The sequence below is a fragment of the Pollicipes pollicipes genome, unplaced genomic scaffold (genome assembly GCF_011947565.3).
Source record: "Pollicipes pollicipes isolate AB1234 unplaced genomic scaffold, Ppol_2.1 Scaffold_7262;HRSCAF=8765_pilon_pilon_pilon, whole genome shotgun sequence".
NCBI lineage: Eukaryota > Metazoa > Arthropoda > Thecostraca > Pollicipedomorpha > Pollicipedidae > Pollicipes > Pollicipes pollicipes.
The window spans coordinates 4,571,945-4,598,948 of NW_023597055.1; the positions used below are offsets into that span (position 1 = coordinate 4,571,945).

The following is a 27,004-nucleotide window of genomic DNA, read 5'->3' on the forward strand; positions in this document are numbered from 1 at the left end:
GCCCATTTCTGGGCCCAAGGGGGGCCATGGCCCCGTGACCTCCCTCTCTGGATCCGCCCCTGACTCAATCAGTGGTGGAGGTAGGGCGGGGAGGCACAGCGGCCACGTGCCAACAATTCAAGGGCCAGGCGGCGATCACAATGCCGTTGAGTTGTATTGGAGCAGAAATGTGGTATGCACTATCTTATAAATACTGGTAGAATTGCGTTCTCTGTTTCAGTTACACCTTGCGACACATACAACTAAAACAAAAAGCACCGAGCCACCCGAAACAAAGTGGTTGGAAGACGATTATTTTTGTTTCGAGGTAGACTCTTCCAGGCGACGTGGTTCACATCACAACCGGACAACTCATTGGTACCGGCTAGGCTTCGGCCCCGGCTAAATACAAGGAGCTTATGTCCAGAGCCGACAATACCGACGGAAAGGCCGAATGCCCGCGTGGGTTTTCATCATGACCGGCACCGGACCATACAGTTAAACTGATAATGGCTGAACTTTGCGTGGCATGAATATATCATAACTTTACTTACATGCCTATGAACGGCTCCACAAAAGCTGACGCAAGCGTTCAAAGTGGGCCCAGACGAAAATCAGCCGCCGTCCAAGGAAATCAAACCCAGCACCCTCGCGCCGCGTGTCGAGATAACTATCCAAAGAAAAACTACACCAGCGATGCCCACTGCGGATTGGAGGTGCCGGCTCGCCGGCGGTTCAAATTTGCGGGATGTGATTTGCAGCGAGCTTGGGAATGACGCTGGTTATTGGCTTATGCGAGTTGCATCGGGCCCAGTGCGAGTTCTGGCCGTTGATTGGCGGAGAACGCGTGTAGTTGGTGGTTTGTGTTTGGCGGAGGGGCGGCCTGAAATCTGTAACCGAAGCGTCTGCAGCCGTCTAACATCCCCCAGGAGCCTCGAACGCTGCTGCCTGACGTACAGCCTCCGCTTTGGCCTTGAGATAAATGTTACCAGTCGGTAACCGGTTTGTTGATCCGTGCCTGACATTTGGCCATAACTAACTGCATATTAGTGGGTGTCTGAAGGTGCCGGGTAGTGGGCATATGGACGGCGTGTCGAAACGAAGACGGTCGCCAGTTCAGCTCCGTAATGAAGGGGACTCTTAAACAGGTAACAAGAGGACGATTGGACGCATGATTAGAACTCGTGATGGTTCTGTCTCACACTCTCATTGCTCGGATTTTGATTAGATTGGGTCAAAGAGGACGTAATCAGCGCTAAAGTCGCTAGTGACATTTCGAAATTGGAATTATAGACTTCAGCAAGCTAAAAGTGCGAGTATGCAGAGTTGGCAGAGCTGTTATTACTAGAATGCGAATCTCATCATTGGATCTCCTGGCTAGCGAGATGTTACTTAACAGGACCTACTGAGTCCTGCCGTGAGGGATGTCTAAAAGGAATCCTTCATGATCGGGGAATGTGCGAATTGTCCGCGCTCAGGATGGTGTGTGAGCATTTTTATTAAAGCTATCAATGTGCAGGCAAGGGATGAATACAAGCAATGAAATAAGATTTAGACGATGGGTGAGCACAGAACGCTGTACTTAAACTGAACTTCTGCCAATGGATTAATTTTTGACCAAATTGCCAGAAGCCATCGTTGCTGTTGCCGGACCTCACTTAGCGGCCCAGCACCAGGGTGAATTTATTTTTTGATGACGCTTAAAATGACTGTCCAACAACGAAGCTTTTATATTTCTAGGCTTTTCAGAAATCCACACTTTCGTCGCTTGGGACGAAGTTAAGCAATTTCATTGGGATGCGCCGCAATGCATGCTGCATCCTTTCATGGTATATTGATCAGAGCGTGGACAGGTTACATACACAAGTTATTGCGTGCTGTCAGACGCGATGACATAAAGCAGTTTTGAGTGTGGGACATTTCTGCAGTATTCTGTAACGGAAGTGAAAAGCGCCGTTTGAATATGGAAAGGTGAATTGCTTTTTCGATGGCTCAGCTGCACAGTACATGAACAGGTTCTTGTACAGGATAGAACATTTTTAATCAACTTCTACCAGAACAGGGTGATCAAAGACAATTAAGTAAGTGTACAAATCTAAAACCAACAGAAGACGTGCATGCATTCTAAGGCGCCATTAAGTTCATACTCGAACAAGAAGTGAATAACACATCGTGGATGATCGTAGTCACGTTTATAGTACAGGCGCAATTGAAAAGAAAATATAATTTACATAAAATAAGACCACAGTATCTTAAAAGTTTCAGATATCAGCCAACAGACCACGCCCATTGAAAGACCCGCCATCATATCAGTGTGCCGCGATAAATTCACGGCACTAGTAACGTTATTGCCATGTCCAGAGTGTGTGAACACCAGAGTTATGGCGAATCCTCTGCACAGCATCACTCAGGTGCCTGTCACCGAAAGAGCGTCGAGCATTGCTGGCTTACGTAAAGCCTTCGCTTTAAGCCTTGCGATAATGACACCCAGTCGGCGACCGGTTGCTGAGCAGTGCGTGACTGTGGACCGGCGTCATCTACAGATCAGCGTGTGTCTGAAGCTGCCAGTTAGTCGGCACAGGCATGGCGTGCTGAAACGAAGACGTTCGTCAGTGCAGCTCCGCAATGGAAACGACTCTTAAACAGGTAACTAGAGAATGGCTGGAAGCGTGATTTGAACTCGGGATGGTTCCATTTATCTTGTGATCCCACGGCAAATATGCTCCCAATTCCTATTCAGAGATCATGAGTGTATTTTTTGCCGCCGACAACATTTCTTGCAGCCGAACTGTCGGCAGCAGCGTAGCGCGATACTATATGACATGCAATGACAATGACGTCCATGCCCAGTAATGTCATCAGGAATCTACGTATTACCGAAAGTCTCTTTCAGATCCGCAGCCTTCAATAACATGCACGCATCTAAAATGTTCATTTAGACAGTCTTATTCAACTAATGCCAGGATAACTGATGCTACAGAGAATCCCGACACCTGGGATTAGGGTTTTAGCGAAGGCAATTTCTAGGGATTCGTTCAATCTGGTCCAACAACGGATTGTTAGACGATGCCATACATCTCTGAGATGTTTTTTTTAGGCAACACGAAAATTGAATGAGCAAATTACATTGACTTAAGGTCAGGTCTGAAGGTCAGACCAAGATCAAAACCAACCTGCTTTGTTACTACAGGGCTTGTTGTACGGGGTAGGTTCTGATGCTCATTTCGAATTTGTTGATAGCAGGAACCGAATTATACGTCTTCCATGTACTTCTTAGATGTCAGAACAGGTCATCGACCTGAAAAAACCCAGGTCAACATTTTGTTTTAGAAGCAGACTGCCCAGCGTTATATTTGTCCCTTATTCCACTGCAAAACTCGGAGTATTCTTGTATGATTTTGGTCACCATGGCCTTCAAGAGGTCAAACAAGGTCACCAACCTGAAATAAACCTGTGACCTTTTGCTTAGAAACAGTTATCTAGGTTGTGGGGGCACTTTGGAAACCAATCTGGAATTAAACCTCGTTTGACCTTATTTGACCAGACGATCCTGAGCTAGAAACCTCAAACTTTGACCTATATCAAAAATTGTATAATAGTAATATATGAAATAGTATAATAAATATAAGTAAAATAAGTTTTGACCCAGTATCGAAGGCGATTTTCTCGACCCAGAGAGGAAAAGCCTCTATCGACTGACAAATACCAACATTGATGCATTGGTGCATATGGTGCAACAGACCTGGAAATTTCATCCGTGTGCCAAGGGGAAACTCTATTCAGTTGATTCCAAGAGATTAACCCGCTCGATGACACACCCTACTGCACAAATGCTGGGCAGCTGGGGCGTCCTGGAAATAAGGTGGGGTCAAGGAAAAATTGAATTCCAGAACTGGTTACAGAATGCGTATACCAGCTGTGCCTTATTTTTGTCACGCTGAGCAAAACTAAAAATCAAACACAAATCAATGATTTGCCGCTGCAGCCTAACTTTAGAAGACCGTTTCATGCTTAAAGAACCAAAGGTGCCAGCAAATCCGGGCTCTAGCTTGATGATCCTCTGCCGTTTGAACAATGAAACGGCATTTGCTCTGACTAACATGACGCAAACCAACTATGGCCGATCCTAGCTGTCTCTTCTACCCTTTGCACTCAGAAGTACACCGGAGAGTTGGGTGTACAGATATCCTGGCATGATTGGATGGTAGGTCCTCTGGTACAATTATGCACCACAAATCTGCACACCCAACTTCTACTAAGCTCGACATAATCCATAGCATGTTCTGGAGGGCTCGAAACAACTCATGAAGTGGGGAAAAAACAAAACAAAAGACATGTACAGGATATTGACTTTGCTGTTGGGCAAGTGATATTCTCCATGATTTTCAGTACAAATGTTGAAAGAGGCAAAAGCGATCTAGAGCACGTATAGGGATGGGTGGTAGGAAACCACTCTGTGTGACGACGGATTCTCAATGCTTTCTTACATAGATGAGCACTTACTTTGGAAAATCAAGCGCAACGTTAGAAAACGAAAGCTGCACGTACACATAGCTTGGAAGGGAGCCACTACTCTAAAAAAATTTCAGGCGAAGTCGCCTATCTCGAAGCCCAAGCGCCCGAGGGTGGGGGCAATCGTTGGCATTCATGCAAGTATGGGTTTCAAGGGGTTCGCACGCAAAAAAGCGTGGTTTATTAAATTAGATACAAGCTGTGTGGAAAAACATGGGAGGGACATAGTCTATGTATTGGAGTCCGTGCACCATGTTCTTTCAAGATCCGCGACGCTACGCCAGCCGAGCGCGTCCAGAACGGGTGGAATGTGATCGATGCGACGGACACCGCTCACTAGCCGGGCTGTGAAGTGCATCACCCTTTGCGCCCCGTTTAGGTGACGCTCGGCCGCTCCACCCCAGATGTACAGACAGGAGAGGAAGTGGGAAGACATATTTCGGCAAGGAGCCTCAAAATCTCAGGGGTGAAGTGGTGCCGGATTTGAACAGGGATTGCATTACAGCGGCGAACGAGAGAGGAGATGTGGGGTTCCCGGGTGAGGTGGTGGTCGAATACACCCAGTACCTTCACTGAAGATGATGGATGAATATTTGTGCTGGAGATCGTAATGTGGAAGTTGCCGGTCTTTGTGATATTGGGTTTAGATCCGATCAGTATGAAGTCTGTCCTTAAGGGTTCATTTTAAGGCTATTTGACTGAAACTAGAAGTTGGCGTCATCGGCGTAGGATAGTGTGCGGCCGTGGGGTAGAAAGCTGGATAGATCGTTGCTGAAGATGAGGAACAGGGCTTAGCCGATAAAGAATCCCTGGGCCATCGCGTGCGACAGAAATCAGGTAGCCGAGCCACCAGCGACCACCTGCTACCGACCGCTCATTTCGAGAACACCCCGCACCATTCCAGCTTTCTGAGGAGGGCGCCGTGATTAACGCTGTCAGAGGCTTTGCTAAGGTCAGTCGTCGCTATCGACGCGACATGGCCGTTGTCGAAAGCCCTTGCCAGCCAGCCGACAGCGTCGATCAGGGCGTTCTCCGTCGAGTGATGTGGATGGTAAACATATTGCGATGGCGTCAGTATATGATTGTCAAGAAGGCAAGAAGTAAGCTGCGAGCAGACGATCTTCTCGGTGATTTTCTACAAAACAGAGGGAATACAAATGGGCCGAAAGTTATTCAGGTCTTATCGATCGCTCGGCTTGAACACCGGGGTGACGCGCGCGATCTTCGAGACGGACGGAAAGGTGCGTGATATAATAGAAAAGTTGATCAGGTGTAGGAGATGCGCGCCGATCACAGGGAAACACTTTCTCAATGCATAAGGAGGTACGCCATCGACACCGATAGTTCTTAACGCGCCCATCATCCTGATGACTGCAGAGAGCTCCGGTAGAGTGGCTGGATGCAGTGAAAACGCGTCCGCACGGGTGGCCATGTCGTGACCGGGTGGGTCACGCCCCCTCGCTGGCTGTAGTTCGAACGGCTTGAGGCGGCTCCAGAAATCTCGCCGCCCTGTCAGCAGACCGCTGCCCAGGTAGGAGCGTCGCGCGACAGTGATCAGTCCCTTCACTCTGTTACGGCACCGCTGGTACGTGCGGCGCTCCTTTGTGGTACGGTAGCCCCCCAGGTCTCGCGGGCGCTGTCGCGCTCCTCCATAACTGCGGAGACATCGGTATCTCCACGCAGCTATGGACAGCATGGCCGGCGTGACGTCGTGGTGATGGTCGGGCAATGAGCCTCGACTAAGACTTTCCACATTTCCATAAATGCGGCTACCTGCTCATCAGCGGTGCCAGCGTCGTAGAACGGCTCCCTGTCGGAAAGCAGCAGACTCAGGCTGAACGTGTCCCAGTCTCAAAATGGCCGTAACCACGTCTAACATAGTACATGGACACTTAAAAACGACAGAAAATTTACACGAAATCAAACTGCAAGTTGTTAAGCGCATTCACGAAAAAACATTATGCACATAGATAAGACAGCAGTGATAGTTTTATTCGTAGGAGAAAAACCAGGAGAATGGAGAAATAGGTTGGAGCGCTGGAGTGCTGCCGTGCCATAGAAGCGCGCCATGCGTACCAGTGGTGCCGTAACAGAGTGAAGGGATTGATCACTCTCGCGCGACGCTCCTACCTGTGCAGCGGCCTGCTGGCAGGGCGGAGAGATTTCTGGAGCCGCCTCAGGCAGTTCAGGCTGAAGCCAGCGAGAGGGTGTCACTTTAAACGTCACTTTTGCTATTGTTTTCATAAAGGCGTGTTGCCCCAATATCAACCGAACTATTTTTCCATTCTTCTGTTTTTTTTTTGTCTCCGAAGAAAAAGACACTAAAAGGCACGGCACTATTGTCTTAAAAATCATACTGTAATTTTTTGCAGTTTCAGATAACAGTAGACAGCTATTGAAAAGACCCACCATCATCATAGCATCTATTCTTGCTTGCAGGTATTGGCCTTGGTGGTCCTCGGTCAGCTGATGCTGGCCATGGGCCTGAACTTCGGCATGCACAGCGTCACCCTCATCCAAGTGCCGGACGAGCCCGACGGCTTCCTCAGAGCCGACCAGCTCAACTGGTCGATCGCCGCCACCTCGCTGGGCGCCGTGCTAGGCGGCCTGCTGAGCGCACCGATGGTGCCCGTGTTGGGCGCGCGGCGCCTGCTACTGCTCACCATGCCGCTGTACGCGCTCGGCTCGCTGGCGGTCGGCGTCGGTGGCCACTTCGGCTGGACGCTGAGCGGTCGGGTAGTCATGTTCGCGGCGCTCGGCATATCCGAGGGCGGCGTGCGTGGTTATGTGTCCGAGATTGTGACGCCCACGCGCCGTGCTCTCTTCACAACCCTGTTAAACTTCATGGTGTACCTGGGCCAGGTGCTGGCGCTGGCCGTGGCGCCGCTGCTGCACTGGCAGGTGCTGTTCATCGTGGTAGGTGTGGTGCCGGCCACACTTTGTCTCTTCGGTCTCCTCTTCCTGCCCAACTCGGCCAAGTGGCTGCTCTCGCGCGGCCACTCGGAGGAGGAAGCCGTGCGCTCTATCCAGTTTTTCCGTGGTGTGCAGGAAGATGTTGCCTCCGAGATACGAAGTATCCACGACTCGCTGCAGCACGCACATGTGGACGGCACCACAATGCCCATGTGGACGCTGCTGCGTCAGCCGGGCACGTGGCGCCCGCTGCTACTGGCATCCGTCCAGATGGTGTTGACTGTATGGTGCGGCGGCCCCACGCTACTGCTCATCACCGCCTTCGTGCTTGCACCGGTGCGGCTACCGCTTAGCGAGTACCAGCGAGCCACGCTGCCGGCCGCTCTTGCCGCGCTCGTCTGCGTCCCCGGCGGCATTACTATCGAGAGATACGGACGTCTACCGGTGCTGCGTCTGGGCGGCGCGCTCTCTGCCATCGGCTGCGCCACGATCGCCGCGTACTTCTTCCTCGCCGCCGAGTCCCAGGAGCGCCTCGCCTGGATTGTGCCGGTGGGCGCAGTCCTGACACAGGTGGCCTTCGTTGGCATGGTGGGCAACGTCGCATTCAACTACGCCACAGAGCTGCTGCCCAACAACACGCGCACCTGGGGCGCAAACATTGTGCTTACGGTACTCAATATGTGTGCATTCGTCCTCATGAAAACGTACCCATTCATCGAACAAGGCGTCGGTCTGGGTGGGGGCTTCATCATTCACATGTTGGTGAGCCTGTGTCAGGTGCTATTTGCCACGTTTTGCCTCAAGGAAACAAAGGGTCTCTCGCTGGAGCAGATTCAGCACTTGTTTCAGAGCGCTGACAAGGTATCCCAGATGCCACTTAATGTCACTAAGCCACCACCAGGCTCCGCGACATCGAGGTCCCGCGTTGATGCATTGGAATGAAAAGCAGCATTCTTCTCCGGTAACTCATCAGTGGTCAAAACTATTTTGAATCGGCCCGCAATGACGCAAGTATGATTACCACATAGCCACGTGGCGGTTGGATGTACTGGGGAAGGAATTTCCCCGTAACGGAGGTTAATGTTTATGTTTCTGCGATCATAGAACGTGTATTAGAAGCGTGAGAGAAGACATGTCTCTCAGAAACCCGAAATCATAGCGTATGCGCCCTATTCGATCATTTGATGGTATGCAATGCTCTCTCCAGATTTTGAGCATTCTCCACGGCTGACAGCCATACGCACGAGTGCACTTCCCAACGCGTGTCCAAACCGCATGTGGACAAATGCTGTAGGTAACCATTTACGCCCTCGCCAATCAACAACGTAACGTGGCTCACCGCTGAAAGCTAATCCTTCAAGTGGATGGTGGATACCTGTGGGTAGTACTTGCAATGATGCTGTACGAAAACAACGCCGTTAAAAGTCGCCGTTCCCAACAGGGCGCTCTCCGCGACATGCTGTGGGACTCTTGAAATGCTGCAAAACCTCATGCAAATACACTTATTCTGCGATGTGATGACATATTTTCTGTTGCCTCAAATATCTTACCTAATCAATACAACGCAGTTTGCCAGCGCATTCCCAAACGTCTTACGTCGCATCGTGCTGACCGCGGCTGGTGCACAGCCGAAGTTGCACGTGACATGCAGGATTGAGCGCGGCACGACGTTGCGGTTGCTGCATAAAATGCCATGGCATAAGCATGCATAGTGGGCTGTGTGATTCACAGTAGCATGGCTTCGCTCCCTCTCAGCCCGCGAAATGCGCCATAACCAGGCCTTGCAGGGCATCAGATGTCCAGTCGCATGCGTATGCGAAGTGAAAACATCTGAAAATGTCAGGAAAAGTCATGCATAACAGGATCGTTGCGACTGAAATGTGTGCTTCAGGTGATGCGCGGAGGTCGGGTGCGAGTCGCATGTGGCTCTCAAATGGCGCTTGAGATGGGCACGTACAGTGTGGAGCGATAGGCACGAATCCCGCACAAGTTGAAAATCACTCACAGCTGTCATGCTCACTTCGGTCCGGTCTGACAAAAGGACGCGTGCAAACCATGCGGGCCGGCTGCAGAATCCGGTGCAGATTCTGCAGTTATCAACTGTTGGAAACTAGAAATGCCACATCTGTTCTTAAAGGCCGGAAAAGCGCGGAACAAGGTACTTAATAAAAATATTATCAAACTTACCGTTTTTAAGCTTGTTCAAACTGCAGCTTGCGGGCCTGTGTGCTTCATGGGAGTGTCCCACCTTTTGGGACATATTTCAAAAATATACTTCAGTAAAACCTCAGGACCAGATACGTGTATGAAAAACACTGGGTAATGCTACTGCAGCATCATTAAGACACACAAAGGATACACATTTTTATTATTTTCGGGTGCAAATTACGCTGTCAATACTTCATAAAAGCACTACGCCTTTCTCTACAATCGCGACCACCGTCATCATAGCAACCGTCGCATTGTCCGTGTAGCCAGCCAGTATTGTCCGTATCTCGTGGTGCTTTTGTCGGGCTCGCTGGTCCGCCTTGCACGAAAAGATTCAGTCATATTTAACTCAAGAGGATTGACAGGAATAAGAGGCCAGAATGGTCAGGAAAACGAGCTTAGTCTGTAGGTCAGGTTTTCTCGGGGAATCATGGCTTAAATCGCTTGCAACTCTTACGGAAATCATTGAAGGCTTTCCATCCCTCGCCCTCTTTAAACACGCTTGTGTGCTGAGAGGTGGCTGTTTCACTATGTTGGAAGAACCCCATTTAACTATGTATTCATTTGAGCCTGACATAAACGTTGCCATAGCACTTGCCGGTTTCGCGCAAATTACGCATGCATCGAAGCCGATGATTGATGATTTGATGCTGAAGCTGATGATTGAAGCTGATGATGATTTTACAAAAAAATAAAAATAATGATCCGGAAACATCATTCCAGGCATTCATCTGTAATGACCCCTACAATCTGCTTAATAAGACAAAATCAACAACTATCCAGCTTTGGAATTTTGCTTTCCAGATTCTGTCACGGTTGGAGCACTATTGCGTATTCCAAACGTGCAAGAAAACAGCACTTCTACCACTGCATATACAAGACCTACCTAATATCGCCTCTGCCACCTGTCAATGTTGCTGCAATACTCCTGTCCTACATTGTATGATACTTCTATTTTCAGACTCTTTAATGGCTCAAAAACACATCCGCATAGTCGACGTGAGCGCTGTTTTGCCGCAGCAGTGAGCTTTGCTGAAAAATTACTGCATTTATCTGGTTCTCTTATCACACCCGTTGTCAGTTGCTATCAACTCGATATGTTTTGCTTCTGTGGTATTCCTCAAAGCAAGGTGTTTGGATAATATGTTTGATGGTCACTATGGCTCACCTTTCCCGCCGCCACGAACGAATAAATAAAGCAATGAAGGAATGAAGAACGGCTGTTTAAGACCGCAGCAGACGCCGCGTGCACTTTTAAGAGAATGCTCCTCACTTAAAGATATTGAGGCACGCATAATATATCATGAAATAAGCTTACTTATAACTATTGGGATACATGCGAGGTGGAAACGATTGCTCTGTACAACACAATTGTTCTGCTCAGTGCATATGCTGTTTAATACGTCATTGTTTGATTACGTCATTCCTACTTTGCACAAAAGTGATCCAGAGTCAATTGGCAGCCGTTATATCTAGACATCGTGCTCACGAACACCAGATACAAACGACTTGAATTCATATTTTTATTAGCCTTGATCGTGTCATGGCAAATGCAATGCCTTGACTGGGGTGAAAAAGTGCCTTTTCTGTCACCAATGAAATTTAGAGCCGTCTGAATTATCACTTTGGACCTTCGTTATCAGAAACCGTTGCAATATAACTCCAACTGCCATAAAGCACAAATACAGGGACAATTAAATGCAATGCGGCATAAGCATCAAACGCGTTCATTTCGGGAGCTCAATACAACCACGTAAATATCATTAGCTGGCCATCGAACACTTCATGATGGTCGAGACTAAACTGATCAAATTACCAGATAAAGACATACTTAACATAAAAAACCTAGATGCGTACAGTTTCCTTTTCAGTGGGGGTTGGGAATGGGTAGATTGTGTCTCGTTCCATTGCCTGACCCCCAGGGTAACAACTCCCTGTTCGGAGGACGCTTCCTGCGTTCCGTCCAAGGTGGAAGGCCCACCATTCCTTCGGCCACGCCCACCGCCCGCAGCTTCCCGCTGCCGCGCACGCGCCTCCGGCATCGCCTCGTCCAGCAGCAGACTTCGCCACCGGCGCTTCTGCGCCCTCACCTCCCGCCTGCCAGGATGAGCTTTGCAAGGCACCGCCCCATGGTGCGCCCCTCACAGGCCTGGAAGTAGACAGCGCGCCCGATGGGACAGTGGAGCTCTCGGCAGACGATGGGCGCCCGGCGTAACCTGCGTTTACGCCTTACGTTGTACACGACCGGCGCCCTCTGGAGGCTCGGCCTGACCGGCCTGTCCGACGGCCTGGTCCCTTGTCGCGCTCCAAGGAAGCGTCGATGGCGGCACCTCTATCCGTCACGAACATCTCGCCATCAAGAGCTCCGTACACCACGTCGGAAGAGAACAGTCTGTGTCCTGTCCTCTCCCATGGCATTGCAGGCCAATTGATGCTCAGCTACCGCCGCGCATAATCCGGCATCCCACGTGGCACCCATTGGTCCTTGGTCATACCATGACCTATGCCTTTTCACGCCGTTACACCTAAGGTTAAGTGAGACAGCGAAACGAGTGGACTGTCGCTTAGTCCAAAAAAACAACAAACAAACGAAGTCGCGCTACTCACAAGCATACATGTGCGTAAGAGCAGGACTGGGGTCGTCTGAATCCTCAATCCGTCTATAGCCGAGCCAAACTGCTCGGGCGCGTTCAACGCCTGCGTAGCCCCTCATCCTGTCAGTCTCTGATACTTACTGTGGTCATAATACTAGGCAAGTGTTCCGACGCCGCGCACGTTGAGGTGCGCCCTGCGTGAGATACCGGCGTACGCCCCTTGACGTCACAACTCCGAGAGATCGTCCGGCCGAGAGAGGCGCGCGACCATCGATAAGTTCGGCTCCGCCTTGGATGCGAACGCCAGTCCGTCCACCTAACTGGCACGTCTGCGTACTCTGTCGCGCCACCAATGGGCCAACGATGGTCGCTCGTCTGCCACACCGCGTATGCAGTGCAAATCAGTGTATGCAGTCTGCGTATGCAGTCTAAGTCACGCCGCGGCCACGCCGGGTCCACCGGCGGGACGACGGGCTGGATGCAGGGTGGCCGCCGGGCCGGCATCGACAACCTAGCCGGCACATCCTTGGATTTGAGGCCAACAAATAAAGGACCGACACAAGCAAACCAATAAACAAAACAAAAAAGCAAAAAAAAAAACAACAACAACAAAACACCAACTGCGACAGCAAGCATCGTCGCGACGAATGGACTCGTCTGACACGAATGGACTGGTCGAATGGACTCGCCTGAAATGCCCCGACCCACGCGTGTCCGTAGCCTCACGTCTGCACGTGGCTGCAGTGGGTTCGAATCCCACACGCTTGGCGCGCAGCGCGACCCCGCAAGATGCCGGCGGGTCGCGGGCGCTGGACTCCTTCGCCGTCCACACCGTTAGGTGCTGTCCTCTGCCGGCGGGTAGCGTGTGTCCGACGCCGCCCTGCGCACCGTCGGGTGCTGCCCTCTGTCGCGATTGCCGATGTCAGCTGGTAGATGGCGTCTGTGTCTCCTTCCAAGCGCTATCCCAGCCGGCGCCTCGCGAGTGACCTCCCTGGCCTCGCGGGGTCGCGGACGTTCTCTCGAGACGTAGCGGGCTCGGCGCATCTCACCGCGACGCCTCGGTACCCACGGCAGCCGATCTCCCTCCGACCTCTGGCTAACGGCCCGGAGATCACTTCGCTTCGGAAAGTTGGACGCCGTACTCCTTCGCGCCGTGCCTCCGGTGTCCGTAGCAAATCCCCCCGACGAAAGGGACTTTCGTCAACCGAGCATGAACACTAGTGTCCTAGAATTTCCGTCTTTTGGTGTAAAGCAGCACCCTATGAGGAGGAATTTTTCACTCTTTTTCCCCATGTCTTATGAGAATTTTTCACTCTTGTCTGCCATTCTCTAATCGCACTTGCCAAACCCCATTCCCCTTTCTTAGGTTTTCAGATGTCATCCAAAACCGAGCTCACTTGAAACCACCAATCACAAACGAGGCTCCACAGAACCTGGACACCTATGGCTATGTCCTGCCTCACCTACATCTGAATCATGTCTATGCACAGAGGAAGGGCGCCAAGTACGTTCAAGCCCAGGAATCCCAGAGACTCCAGCCGCTTGCACGCATTAAGTTTGGTTTGTTTACAAAATGCATCACAATCGGCATCTGTGTGCCAAATACAAGGCTGTCACACATCCCCTATTTTTTTTCTTTTGTCTCACCACCACACCACGAAAGCAGGGCTTGGTGCAACCACCGGCAAGGCCTGGTAGAAAATTTTACTCCACGTAGTTATTTTTTCACAAAGAAAGCTTGACCACTAAATGACATCATTCCCGAAATGCTGGAGTGAAAAATTTAAGAAATGCCTTCTAAATAAAATTTACAAGACGAATATCGCCATTTGAACACTTTTGTTAGCAGATTTTAAGTCAAATCAGGTGATTGCAAAATTTTGAGAGAAAAGCATCAGTATTTATGTTTATTCAACCACTTTTGTTTCTCTTGGTATCATACGATTGTCATGCCACTTTCTTCTTCCCTTCTTTTCGATTGCCTTCGGGGGCACCATCTGTTGCTTAAAATGTTGAGCAATTTCTCTGCAAGATGCTCCAACTGCGAGCTTGTGCGTATTTCATACATAAATTGGATTAATTCGTGAATCACCCAAACATGCTTGATATGCACCCAAAAGTGAACAATTAACAGGGAATGAAGGGGACAATGTGAAGCACGAAACTTATTTTTACCGGCATTTTCGCCCCGTTTAACTCCAGGTTAACCGTTTTCTTGGTTCATGGCGTTGCTCGATAATGATAAATCCAAGCCTTTTGAGTGTCCAACCCACCAGGCTACCTAATAAGGCTTTCCTAATGCTGCAATATAGAGCTTTGGGACAGAACTGACGCAGCAAATACAGAAGTGTTTGATGGCATAATTCTGCATTCTAGAGATGTTTATCATGAACACCTCTTGCTTGTTTCGCATTTTAATCTCGAAGGTTGGTAGGCATGATTAATGTTTATATTTCGGGGGTGAGTGGGATGACTCTGTCTCCCAGGAGACCATGCAAAAGGTACAGACTTTTTGTTTTGGGGGAGCAGGAAGAAGCCAGTAAGTCTCCTGTGGACCAAGTAATTGCTTACTTTCTATGCATTCAGTGCATGATTGGTAACCAAAGTTAGCCATATTCTGCTTGATTTCAGCCAGTTTTGTCATAAGACAAATTATGATGCCACAAGGCAGCAATGGGCTTATTTTGTTCCATATTTGGTACTATTTGCCCCAAATTTCCTGAAGTGTTGCCTCATGGCCGCTTTAACCAGATGTTTTTCATAGTTGTCATGGTTCGCTGACTGGCAAATTACTGTGCTGTATATTTGCACTATATTTTTAACACAGGGATACTCTAAGCTGCATAGCAATTATGATATGAGTTAAATATTAGTATGTAACAAATGGCCAGACCATCTCATTTAAAAATGTGAAGCCAACATCTCAAACTTTGTCATGAAATATTAATAAACGAGCCTAAATAGACTCCTCTGCTGCAGCTGAAAAGGCAAGCAGCAATACTGCCATGGTTTTCTAAAAGTTATGTTACTTTTGGAGAAGAGAGATGGCCTCAAAGAACCAAGTGCCTCAAGTGCCCCAAGTGCCTCAAAGAACTGATAAACAAACGCAACAGGGTGCACAGTCGTCATCAAATGGACAGACTACAAAAACATAGAGCCAAAGCAGGGCTAGACATTACGGCTGCAAAAACGGCATGGTACAGGAAACGAATCCAAAGAATTGCTTCCGACAAAAGAGGTTGTTGGTACAGACAAGTAGCCAGCTTAACCATCCGAAAACCAAAATCATGGAGCCTTGATCTTGTGGAAGCCAATGATGATAATTAAAAGCGGAATTAGTAAATCGGGTTTTTACAGAAATATGCACAACGTATGGACCGCTGCGTACAGAAGAGCTCCCCTGCTATCTGCCTGCGGTAATATTCATGCTGAAATACAGCCGTGACAAGCTGCTTTTCAGCTACCGCAGTTGAGAGAAAATATGGCTGTGCCCACTGGACGACTTCCAGTGAGGTTAGTAAAGGAATTTTCTGAACTGGCCGTACCACTGACTCATATTTTCAACCGGTCATTGCATGAAGGGCGCGTGCCATTGGCGTGGAAGAGAGCAACAATCACCTCTGTGCCAAAGAAAACATCGCCCGAGTTGCCAGGAGATCTGAGACCGCTAAGCCTCACACCGACTTTTAGCAAGGTTTTGGAAAAAAATATTGTTCCGCAAATTCTGGCGGATATAAAATCAAGCATAGTTAAGCGCCAATACGGAAATATGAAAGGTGCCTAAGCGTCGCACTATTTGATTAGGTTGTTGCATGATTTGCTGACGGAGTTAGACAAAGCAGACAAATTATTTATTACTTTCTATGATTATGTACGATTTTAGGGAGGGATTTGACCTCATTGATCACACAACAGTTATCCAGAACATGCTTGCAATGGGACTTCGCTCCGGGTATGCAAAGTGGCTTTGCTCATTCTTGCAGGACCGACAGCAGCGGGTCAAGATGCCAGATGGAACCATGAGTCGTTGGAGAACCATAACATGCGGCACTCCACAAGGCACCTTAGTTGGCCCGGTTGCTTTCCTGGCTATGGTTAACGGTGCCGCTTCTGATATTGACAACCGACTGAAGTATGTAGACGACCTTACCATATACCAGGCGTGTCGAATTGACCGAGTAGATCGCCGCTGCCAGTTGCAAGAGCACACTGGCGAGATAAGTGATTGGGCAACGACAAACAAGATGTTATTGAACACGGACATGTGTCAAGTCATGCATTTTTTCACAGCCAAAAAACCATTAGCACCACTGGACATTATGATTCAAGGAAAAGCCTGCCAACTGCCATCAAAACTAAGCTTTTAGGTGTAACAATATCAAATGACATGTCATGGCAAGCACATGTAGATGAAATTGTAACCAAAACATCGAAAGCTCTATATATGCTCTACATAATGAAGAAGTACCATCCACAGCAGGAACAGCTTGTTTGTGTGTGTGTTACTTACATCCGGCCATTGGTAGAATATTGTGCACCGGTTTTTCATGCGGGACTCGCTGCCAAGCAGGCGCAACATCTTGAGAAAGTTCAGGAGAGAGCCTTGAAAATCATCTCCGGCCATACGGAAAAATACTCGCACATCTTGCAACGCTTGGGCATGGAAACCCTCGCTGACAGAAAAGAAAAGCTATACCTAAGGCTAGGAAAATAAATGCAAGCGTCTCAAATACATAGAGACTGCTCCGAAGCAGCGAGTGGCGAGCCCCAGCAGAAATACCAGATGCGCAAGCATACTCCAACGTTTTACTGTGGTACGCGACTACGCAGATCAAGTATTCCCCATATAACCACTCTTATAACACAGATGTATTATCAACTATGCAGTATCCTACTTCATATGTACATTGTGCACATGTGCTACATGAGTTGATACTCGAGGCCATGCTTTTCTCAATAAACCGTCTTTCTCTCTCTCTCTCTCCTCTCTCTCTCTCTCTCTCTCTCCTCTCTCTCTCTCTCTCTCTCTCTCTCCTCTCTCTCTCTCTCTCTCTCTCTCTCTCTCTCTCTCTCTCTCTCCTCTCCTCCTCTCTCTCTCTCTCTCTCTCCCTTCCTCTCTCTCCCTCTCTCTCTCTCTCTCATGACAATCCTGGGCAGTGGCTCGGCCAAGCCCTTTCAAGCCCTCGGCTCGGCTTGGGAGGGCTAATAGCGGAAAAGGCAAAAGCTTCTAAAGTCATTAGCAACTTGTTTTCTCCTCAATTTTGGCCAAGTTACTTTCGAAAGTTTGAAAACTCGGGCCCACAAAACTAGAAACTACACCCTTGATACTGGGCCTGAATTATGAAGGAGACCCTGGTGGTGAGAAATAAGTTGAAATTAATGCCAGCAGCATTGCAATGGTAAAATTTTCACGTCCATAAAAATATGACCACCTTCTGCATTCCCAAGCATTTTCCTTAACCGCCGTTCGCTTAGAATGATACTGTCGCGCACGTCACTGTATTCGGCGACGAAAGACAAATGTGGCAATAGTTGCCCTTTGTTTTCTTCAGTTAACAACCCGAGCCCCCTTGCGGTACGACAGAAGCGTGCTCACCCTGGGACTCTGCTCTGCGTGCTCACTCAGGACTCAGCCTGTCAACCGGCTGGCTGCTGCCGAGTGGCCGGGACTAGCACTACTGCGTTGGTCGTGCTGGTCCGGTTTGAAACTTCGGTGCCGGCACCGAGGTGATGCCGGCCCGGACTGACAGACAGGGAAGCGGGTCCAGAGAGGGACGGATCACGAAGAGCAATAAACACTGCGCTGTCAGGTTGCACAAGTAGTATATTAACGATATGGCTCTGTTCGACTACCACACTTGACAGTAGCAAACATCTGGCTAGTTTCGGCAGTCAATATGCCAATAGCAACAGTGGTCATACTGTCAACCGTTCTATGGTAGGCATATCACTAATATCACTAACATAACAGAGCAGCGAAGCTATGGGGGCGCACATAGTTTTCACCCGACCCACAGTGCCACACACAACAACAGCACTCGTTGGCGCCACCTATTGGTGACCCACACGACTAGGTTTTGACCTCGTGCCGCTACACCACCCCTTTCCCCGGACATGTCACAATCGGAAGGTGACATGTCGAACGCCGGAGCGCACTGGGGGGACCACTTCGCGGCCGTAGCGCGTACGGACGGCCGGACGAGCTGGGTGCCCAGTACCGTCCTCAGTTGGCGGGGAGCACTGGGGTTCATTGCGCGGCGGCGGCTGGCTCCCGGGGAGATCCGGACGTATCTCGCCCCGCGTAGGCACGCACGGGGTAGCGTCCTGAATTTGCCGCTCTGGCGACGGGAACAGCAGTAGCCGCGGGCCATCTACAGAACCGCGTGTGCAGCCGGCGGGCGAGCTGGCCCGGATGGCGTTTCGTAGATTGGTAGTGGATCCAGAAAAGCTGGCTTGACGCCATCGACAGAGACAACTTCTTCTTTGTCCTTGCGCCGGATGGTCACTATCTTCGATGACCGCCTGCACACGTGGAATGGGTCGTCGTAGGGCGGTTCTAGCGGTGTGCGTGAGGCGTCTCTCCGGACGAAAACATGGGTGCAGTCCAAGAGGTCTTCAGGAATGAAGGCGTTCGTCCATGGCTGCCGGCGTGGCTGCACCGGGCGGAGTTGCCGCATGACTCGCCGGAAGGAGGTTGACGTAGGACGCCGGGTCCAGCGGTACCGTACAGGGTTGGTGACTGAGGAACTCCCCTGGCAGCCGGAGTGTTGTACCGTAGACGAGCTCCGCAGACGTGCAACCCAGGTCCTCTTTAGGGCTGACCGCAGCAGAACCAGTTGTAGGAGATCGGTCCAACGAGTGGCCGCATCTGCCGCCCGCAGATCTGTCTTCAGCTGTCGGTGGAACCTCTCCACCATGCCGTTACTCTGCGGGTGGTAAGCTGGTGGTGCGATGCCTAGTGCAGCCAAGAGACGCCGACAGGTGCTGCCACAGGCCGGACTCAAACTGGGCACCGCGGTCAGTGGTGACCTGCGCCGGCACTCCAAACCGGGCCACCCAGCCGGCGACGAAGGCGCGGGCAATCGTGACCGCCCGGATGTCCGCCACAGGGATGGTACTAGGCCTGAATTAGGAAGGAGACCTTGGTGGTGAGAAATAAGTTGAAATTAATGCCAGCAGCATTGCAATGGTAAAATTTTCACGTCCATAAAAATATGACCACCTTCTGCATTCCCAAGCATTTTCCTTAACCGCCGTTCGCTTAGAATGATATCATGCACTTAGACTGCATGGACTTTTAACGTCCCCGCAAATTTGCAATTACCGATTAACCACCCACAACTACCGATTTTATTCACGCAGGTCCGAATTAGAAAGCCACTTATCTGCGCAGGTCCAAATTAGGAAGCCACTTATCTGCGCAGGTCCGAAATAGGAAACCACTGATCTGCTATACTCTGTGCTACGAAGGCGCCGGTCCGTCCGTTTTGCGAAGCACCGCTCATGGGCCGAAGGGGAAGCACTGAATGGGGAAGTTTCAAAACGATGGGAAACGAAAACGAAATCAACACGAGCTTGTGGTCGCGACGATAAACATAGGGCAAGCCGGAAATGTGGGCGTTTGAAAACTAGTGCTGAATACCTCAGCTATTGTCGAAAGTTCAACCAGTATCGTAGCCACACTTGGGTCATCGGATGCACTGATTCATTGTCAGCATTGATCACCAATTTATTCGTTATTCTGCGCACTGTCACGTCCATACGTCAACTTTACCTTCGGGAGCCCAATCCAGGGAGCTAGAATCGCTTTTGAACTAGGGTGGGAGTGAACAATTCCATCGCAAAAAGACCGTGCGGGAGTGAAAAAATCCATTCACAAGAGATGGAGATTATGAGCTCGTGACTGATGCTTCAACAAACAAAGACATCTATTTGAAGTTGGCATGGACGTAATATCACGAACCTAACAAAACTATTTCGTTTTTAACATCTTAGGCTATTAAAGTGAAACATAACACATTAACACGCGCTCAGGTGGGGGGTGGGGGTCAAATTGACCCCCCCAGAGGGCTTTCCCCGAATGCTTCTGAACGGCGCGGCGTAGTTGCGCCAAATTTGCATAGCTGTAGAAAATTGCATAGCGGATCGTCTGACGTACAAATTTGTATGTACCTTGTAAGGTCGTTGACCTATGACAGGTCAAAGTCAGCCCATGGTTTCAGCGAGGGCAATTTCTAGGGAATCGCTCAATCTGATACAACAACGGAATGTTTGACGAAGACATACATCTCTGAGATGCTTTCATAGTCACCACAAATATTGATTGAGCAAATTATGTTGACCTTAGGTCAGGTATGATGGTCAGACCACGGCATAAACCAACTTGATTTATTACTCTAGGACTTGCTGTATGGAATAGTTTCTGGTGCTCATTCTGAATTTATTGACAGCAGGAACCACATTACATATCTTCAATGGACTTTTTAGAGGTCAGAACAGGGCATTGACCTGAGACGACCCGGTTCGAACGTTTTGTTTTAGGAACATCCTGCCTACCGCAATCTTTGTCGCCTATTCAAAAGCAAAACGCAGATCAGTTTTGTATCATTTTGGTCACCATGATCTTCAAACGGTCAAACAAGGTCAATGTCCTCAAATGGGCTGGTGACCTTTTGCTTAGAGACAGTTGCCTAGGTTCTGTGGGCGCTTTGGAGATCAACCTGGAATTTGACCTTGTTTGACCTTATTCGACCCGAAGGTCATGACCTAGGAAGAGGAAACCCCAACCTAAGTGAGTTTACGTATAGGTCAAGACATCCTGTAAATTTGGTGTATCTAGCTTTCTTAGTTCACGAGATCTCAGAGGGGGTCAAACTGACAAACAAACTGAGCGAAGGGTATCTAGCCGGCCCACCGGGCGCGTGTTACAGCATAGCGATTTCATGACAGTACTGAGCATAACAAATTATTAGCACCGATAACTTGATGCTGCACTTTTCAATTGCCTTCCACAGCACTTCTAAAACAAAACAAAGCGAAGGAATTCAATAACAAAATAACAACAGAAAATGCAACAAACATAAAACACGCAAAAAAAAACCTTAGGCTACTACATATCAGCTCACCACCAAGCCAAACACAATAGACAAACCTCTGTCTTCTGTTAAGATGGGGTAGGGAAAACAAACATTTTGTCACTGTTTCTTAAAAAAATACCAATGCTTATTTCCATGAAAGTAGCCTATGCCTGACCTGAACAGGCCTTACATCATCTCATCCTGTATAACTTGTTTGTATCACAGCAGCAGTTGTGAGTTGCTGATTCTCGGACAATTCCTATTGCCACTTGTCATGCACTTGACCAACTTAACCTAACTTAGAGTAGCTCATATGATGAACATCATCTCAAGTCACCTACCTGTTGACAGCAGCACTTGCGACAAACACATGATATTTAAAGCTAGTTTTTGGCTGGTTTGAACTCGCATTAGTCAGTTTATTTATGTATGCTTGTTGACATCAGACAAAGTGGACAACACACAAATCAAAACACTCTAAATCATTTTGAACAATTTATTTTGAGTGTCATGGTTAACCTATGGCAAGGGCAAAAATGTGTATGCTCCACAAAACAATCTCTCTTCTCCAAAAATGACATAACTTTTGGATGACCATGCCAGTATTGCTGCTTGCCTTTTCAGCAGCAGCAAATGCATCCATTTGGGCTTGTTTATTCATATTTAATGACAAAGTTTGACATGTGTGCTTCACATTTTACATGGGATGGCCTTACTATTTGTTACATATCAATATTTCACTCATGTTATAATTGCTGTGCAGCTTGGAGTATCCATGTATTAAAAATATAGTGCATATATAGAGTACAGTCATTTGCCGGTCAGCGAACCATGACAACTAGAGAAAACATCTGGTTAAACCAGCCATGAGGGACCCACTTTAAGAAATTTGGGGTAATTCACCAATAATATAGAACAAAATAAGCTTGTGGCCTCATAACTTGTCTTCCTTATGTGCTGAAAGCAAGTAAGGTAAGCACTCATTGGGTCCACAGTAGACTTACTGGCTTCTTCCTGCTCCCTCCAAAACAAAATTCAGCACCTTTTGCATTTTCTGGTGGCAGAGTCTTTCGACTCACCCCCAAACATAAATTTCAGTCAAGCCCACCAAACTTCGAGATTAAAATGCGAAACAAGTAAGAGGTGTGCACGATAAACATCTCCAGAGGGCAGAATTTCGCCATCAAACACTTTTGTATTAGCTGCGTCAGGTCTGTCCCAAGGCTCTATATGGCAGCCTTGCCTTGCCTTAATAGCCTTGCCAGGTAGCCTGGTGAGTCGGACACTCGAAAGGCTTGGATTTATCATTATTGGGCACCGCCATGAACCAAGAAAACGGTCAACCAAAGGTTTAAGGGGGCAAAAATGGCGGTAAAAATAAGTTCCGTGGTTCAAATTGTCTCCTCCATTCCCTGTGAATTGTTCACACTTGGGTGCATATCAAGCATGTTTGGGCGGCTGGCAAATTAACCCAATTTATGTATAAAATACGTACAAGTTTGTAGTTGGAGCATCTTGCAGAGAAATTGGTCAAATTTTAAGCAGCAGGTGGTGCCTCTAAAGATAATCGAAAAGCAAGGAAGAATAAAGGGGTATCACACTGGTATGATACCGAGAAAAACAAAAGTAGTTAAATAAATATAAAAGCTGGTATTTTTCACGCAAAATTTTGTAATCAGTCGATTTGACTTAAAATCTGTTAATACAAGTGTTCAAATGGCGATATTCATCTTCAAAGTTTAGTTTAGAAGACATTTCTTGAACTTTTCACCCATGCATTTTGGAAGTGATGCAATTCAGTGGTCAAGTTTCCTCGGGAAACAGAAATGCGTGGATACAAATTATCTACCAGACCTTGCTTGCGTTTGCACCAGGCTCTGCTTTCGTGGTGTGATGGTGAGATCCCTCCCCCCCCCAAAAAAAAACAAATAGGGGATGCGTGAAAAGCTTGCATTTGTCGCGCAGCTGCAGATTGTGATGCATTTTGTAAACAAACCAAACTTAATGCGTGCAAGCGGCTGAGGTCGCTGGGGTTCTTGGGTTTGGAGGTACCTGGCGCCCTTGCTCCGTGTAAACATAGACATGATTCAGATGTAGGTGATGCAGGACATAGCCATAGGTGTCCAGGTTCCGCAGAGCCACGTTTATGCTTGGTGGTTTCAAGTGAGCTCGGTTTTGGATGACATCTCAAAACCTCAGAAACGGAAATACAGGTTTTGCATGTGCGATTGGACGATGTCAGGCAGGAGTGAAAAATTCACATAAAATATGAGGAAAAGGAGTGAAAAATCCCTCCTCATAGGGTGTTGCTTTACACTCAAAGTCGGCAATTCTAGGACACTGGCTCAATCCCACAGCTTCGCACCGTGAAAGCACCACCTGCTTAACGCCCGGCTAAAGGCATCCGTACTTTAAAAAAGAGTGGTTCACGTTTCTATGGCTTTTTGAGACGATACAGCCATCTTGCCGCATTGTTGCCGGTGCCACCTTGCAGCATGTGGTGTTTTCAATTGCTATTTTCTTAACATCACTCGGTTTGCACAAATATTTTGCAACTACAAATATTTTGCAACATAGTCGTACTGCAGTTTTGTGTGAATGCCATGTGCACTTCTGGCCTTTTTTGTCGACTCTCTTGGGTTTAATATGGCTGAATCTTTTCCAGCATGGGGGACCAGCGAGCCCGATGAGAGCACCACGAGATAAGGACAATACTGGCAGGCCATATGGACAATGCGGCAGTTGTCATGACGGCGGTTGCGACTGCAGGGAAAAGGCGTAGTGCCTTTACAAAGTGTTGAGGGGGTAATTTGGACTCGAAAACACCACAAATGCATCTCCTTTGTGTGTCCTGATAATGCTGCGGTGTCATGAACCAGTGATATCGATATATGTATCTGGTTCCGAGGTTTCATTAGAGTTTGTGTTTGAAATCGTGGTGTGATTGTGGAGGGTGTGCGCCCTCGCTCTCGCTGTCTTCCGGGCTCTACATCTGACTGTGTGCCGGGGGGGCGTCACGTGACCGCGGGTCTCCCGATTCGCCGAGGGTCAAGGGTCGGCCGCTGAGGCGGCGGCAGGGACCCAATGCTTGCAGGTGCCAGTCGGTTTTTGGACGGGTCAGGGCGCATGCACCCTACGTTCTTTTACAAACTATTTCGGCTATCATGCCCGAAACCGCCGCGGCCAGTGGCGATGCTGTGACAACGGCTGCTGCGAGTGTCCCAAGGCCAGTGATGCCGAATACTACGACCGGAGTGGACAGAGGGGCCGCGGTGACTGGTGGAGGCCTGTTCGACGCGCGACTCATCCCCGAGTTCATGGCACGGCCGACGTCGTAGAGTGGTTCACGAGAGCGGCCGTGCTCCGCCGTCATCGTTGATCAGGCTTGCCCAGCATTCTGTCGGCGCGACTCAAGGGTCGCGCGTTTGCCGTCTGGCTGCAGATGCCTGAGGAGGCGCGCGCATCGAGTGACGCCATGCGTGATGCTCTCTGTGACGCGTTTGCGATGGGTCGCCTCGCCGCGTACGACGCATATACCAGCCAACGGCTGCTGCCTGGTGAGTCGCCTGACATGTTCCTGGCGGACTTACGGCGTCTCGCAGCTCTGTGCGGTGGGACCCCGGAAAACGTGGTCACGTGCGCTTTTTCGCCGGCCTGCCCGACGAGGTGCGGAGGACTGTCCGCGCTGACTCCCGGGCGGAAGCTTTGAGTCTGGCGAGCACCCTGGTGCGAGCCCGGACAGTGCTGAGCGACGAACGTGCCGGTGCGGCAGTGGCAGCGGCTGGAGCGCACGAAGAACGAAGAACCCGACAGACGCGTCCGACAAGGCGACCCGTCCGGAGGTGCTGGACCTGCGGACGGGCGGGTCACCTGGCAGCGGCGTGCTTACACAGGCAGGGGGCTGTGTTAGCGCCAGCGCAGTCCCCCGACCAGTAGCGCGCGCTCTGCCAGTCGTGACACGGCTGGTGGACCAGCGCCCCCAGCGTGCCCTGCTGGACACGGGATGTGCGGACACCCTGGTTCACGTGAGCTGCTGCCGCACGTGGCGCCCGTGCGCGGTCAAGATGCGAGCGGTTAGCGATAAAGTGTTGCGGTGCGTGGGCACCGCCCAGGTGACGTTCGACTGCAGAGGCAAGCGAGTAATGCTCGCGGCGCTGGTGGTCCCGGATCGTCCATTGGGGTTGGACGTGCTGATCGGCATGTCCGGCATCACCGCGTTAGGGGGCATCAGTGTTCGGTCCCCGACTGATGTGCAGCTGGGTGCGGCAACGCAGGAGGCGCCGGAGTCGGCAAGTGACGAGCCGGCATGCGGTGCGGTGGCGCCGGGCAGCGACACGCGAAGCTCACTGGCGTTGGAAGCGGCGAATTTCGCGGCTCGGTTCGACGGCGCTCACTGGAATGTGGCGTGGAAGTGGGCGCACGTGCGTGGTCCCGAGCGTCTCCGGAACATCGTGAGTGAGTACGCTGTGCGCCTGAAGCATAAGAGGCCTGCTGGCGCGACTTGGCTGAGTGGGTGGCGAACGGATGGTTCCGGCCCTATGACGAGGAAGAGGACGATCCCGCTCGGGGCCTGATTCCCTTGATGGCAGTCCAACAGCCGCACAAGGGGAAGGTCAGGCCGGTGTTGGACTACCGCGAACTCAATCGGCATGTGACAGCGCACACCGCGGATACTGACGTGTGCGCCGAGCAGTTGCGCCGCTGGCGCCAGCATGTTGCCCGGTTGGCCGTGGTCGACCCGCGAAAAGCGTACTTACAGCTGTGTCTGAGGCGCCGGCTGTGGCCGTATCAGACGGTGCAGGTCAAGGGCCGCACCTACAGCATCACGCGGCTCGGATTCGGCCTCGATGTGGCGCCGTTGATTATGAAGACCGTTGTTCAGGCGGTGCTGCGTGAGAACGAGGCGATCAGCCGGGGAGTGCTCGCCTATGTGGACGCCCTGCTCGTTGGCGAAGACGTGGTCAGCGCCGACAAGGTGGTGAAGCACTTTGCGAGGTACGGGCTGGCCTGCAAGCCGCCGGAGCGCGTCGCGAACGGAGCGCGAATGCTCTGTTTTCGGGTCGAGGCTCGGGATGAAGAGCTGCGGTGGTGTCGAGACAATCAGGTACGTCCACCGCCGACCGAGCTCACCCGGCGTGCAGTGTTTGCGTGATGCGGGCAGCTGGTGGTGCACCTCCCCGTGGCGGGATGCTTGCGGGCAGCAGCTGCCTGGCTAGAGAGGCGAGTGAACGGCCTGACGATCGGATGGGACGACCCAGTGTCGGGTGATGCACTGCGCGCGCATATCCAGGAAGTCGCAACGCGGGTGAGGGCAGCTGACCCTGCTCGTGGGCCGTTGGGAATGGTCGGCCGGGAGCTCGTGGTGTGGACTGACGCGAGCTCCATCGCGAATGGGGTAGTCCTGGAGGATACAGAGGGCGGCGTTCTCGGGGATGCCGCGTGGCACCGGCCAGATGCCAAGGCGGCGGAACATATCAACATGGCCGAGTTGGACGCGGCGATGAGTGGCGTGAACGTGGCCCTAGCATGGGGCGTTAAGCGCTTCAGCTTACGCACGGACTCAGCCGCAGTGTTCAAGTGGTTGAATGACGCCTTGAGCGGACGCTCTCATCTCAGAACAAAGGCGCAGGGGAGATGCTGATCAGACACAGGATTGGCCTCATGCGACAGTTGGTCGACGAGTTCCAGCTCTCGGTGACCGTCCAGCTGGTGCAGTCTTAA

The 27,004-nt window shown here is 50.2% G+C and overlaps 1 protein-coding gene across 1 annotated transcript; it reads left to right on the forward strand.

The window, feature by feature from the left end:
- The first annotated feature begins 6,969 nt into the window (after nt 1-6,969).
- On the forward strand, nt 6,970-27,004 carry LOC119114128 (sugar transporter ERD6-like 16). Its single transcript, XM_037238341.1, has 4 exons — nt 6,970-7,116; nt 7,288-8,073; nt 26,076-26,258; nt 26,900-27,004. Exons 1-4 carry the CDS (start codon nt 6,970-6,972, stop codon nt 27,002-27,004), a joined length of 1,221 nt encoding a protein of 406 aa, XP_037094236.1.

Excerpts from the sequence above, each read along its gene's own strand:
- LOC119114128 (XM_037238341.1), top strand. The coding sequence starts at position 6,970 with ATGGGCCTGAACTTCGGCATGCACAGCGTCACCCTCATCCAAGTGCCG. Across the intron at positions 7,117-7,287 it reads GCCTGCTGAGCGCACCGATG|ATTGTGACGCCCACGCGCCG; the intron begins GTGCCCGTGTTG and ends TATGTGTCCGAG. Across the intron at positions 26,259-26,899 it reads ACGTGGTCAGCGCCGACAAG|AACAAAGGCGCAGGGGAGAT; the intron begins GTGGTGAAGCAC and ends CTCTCATCTCAG.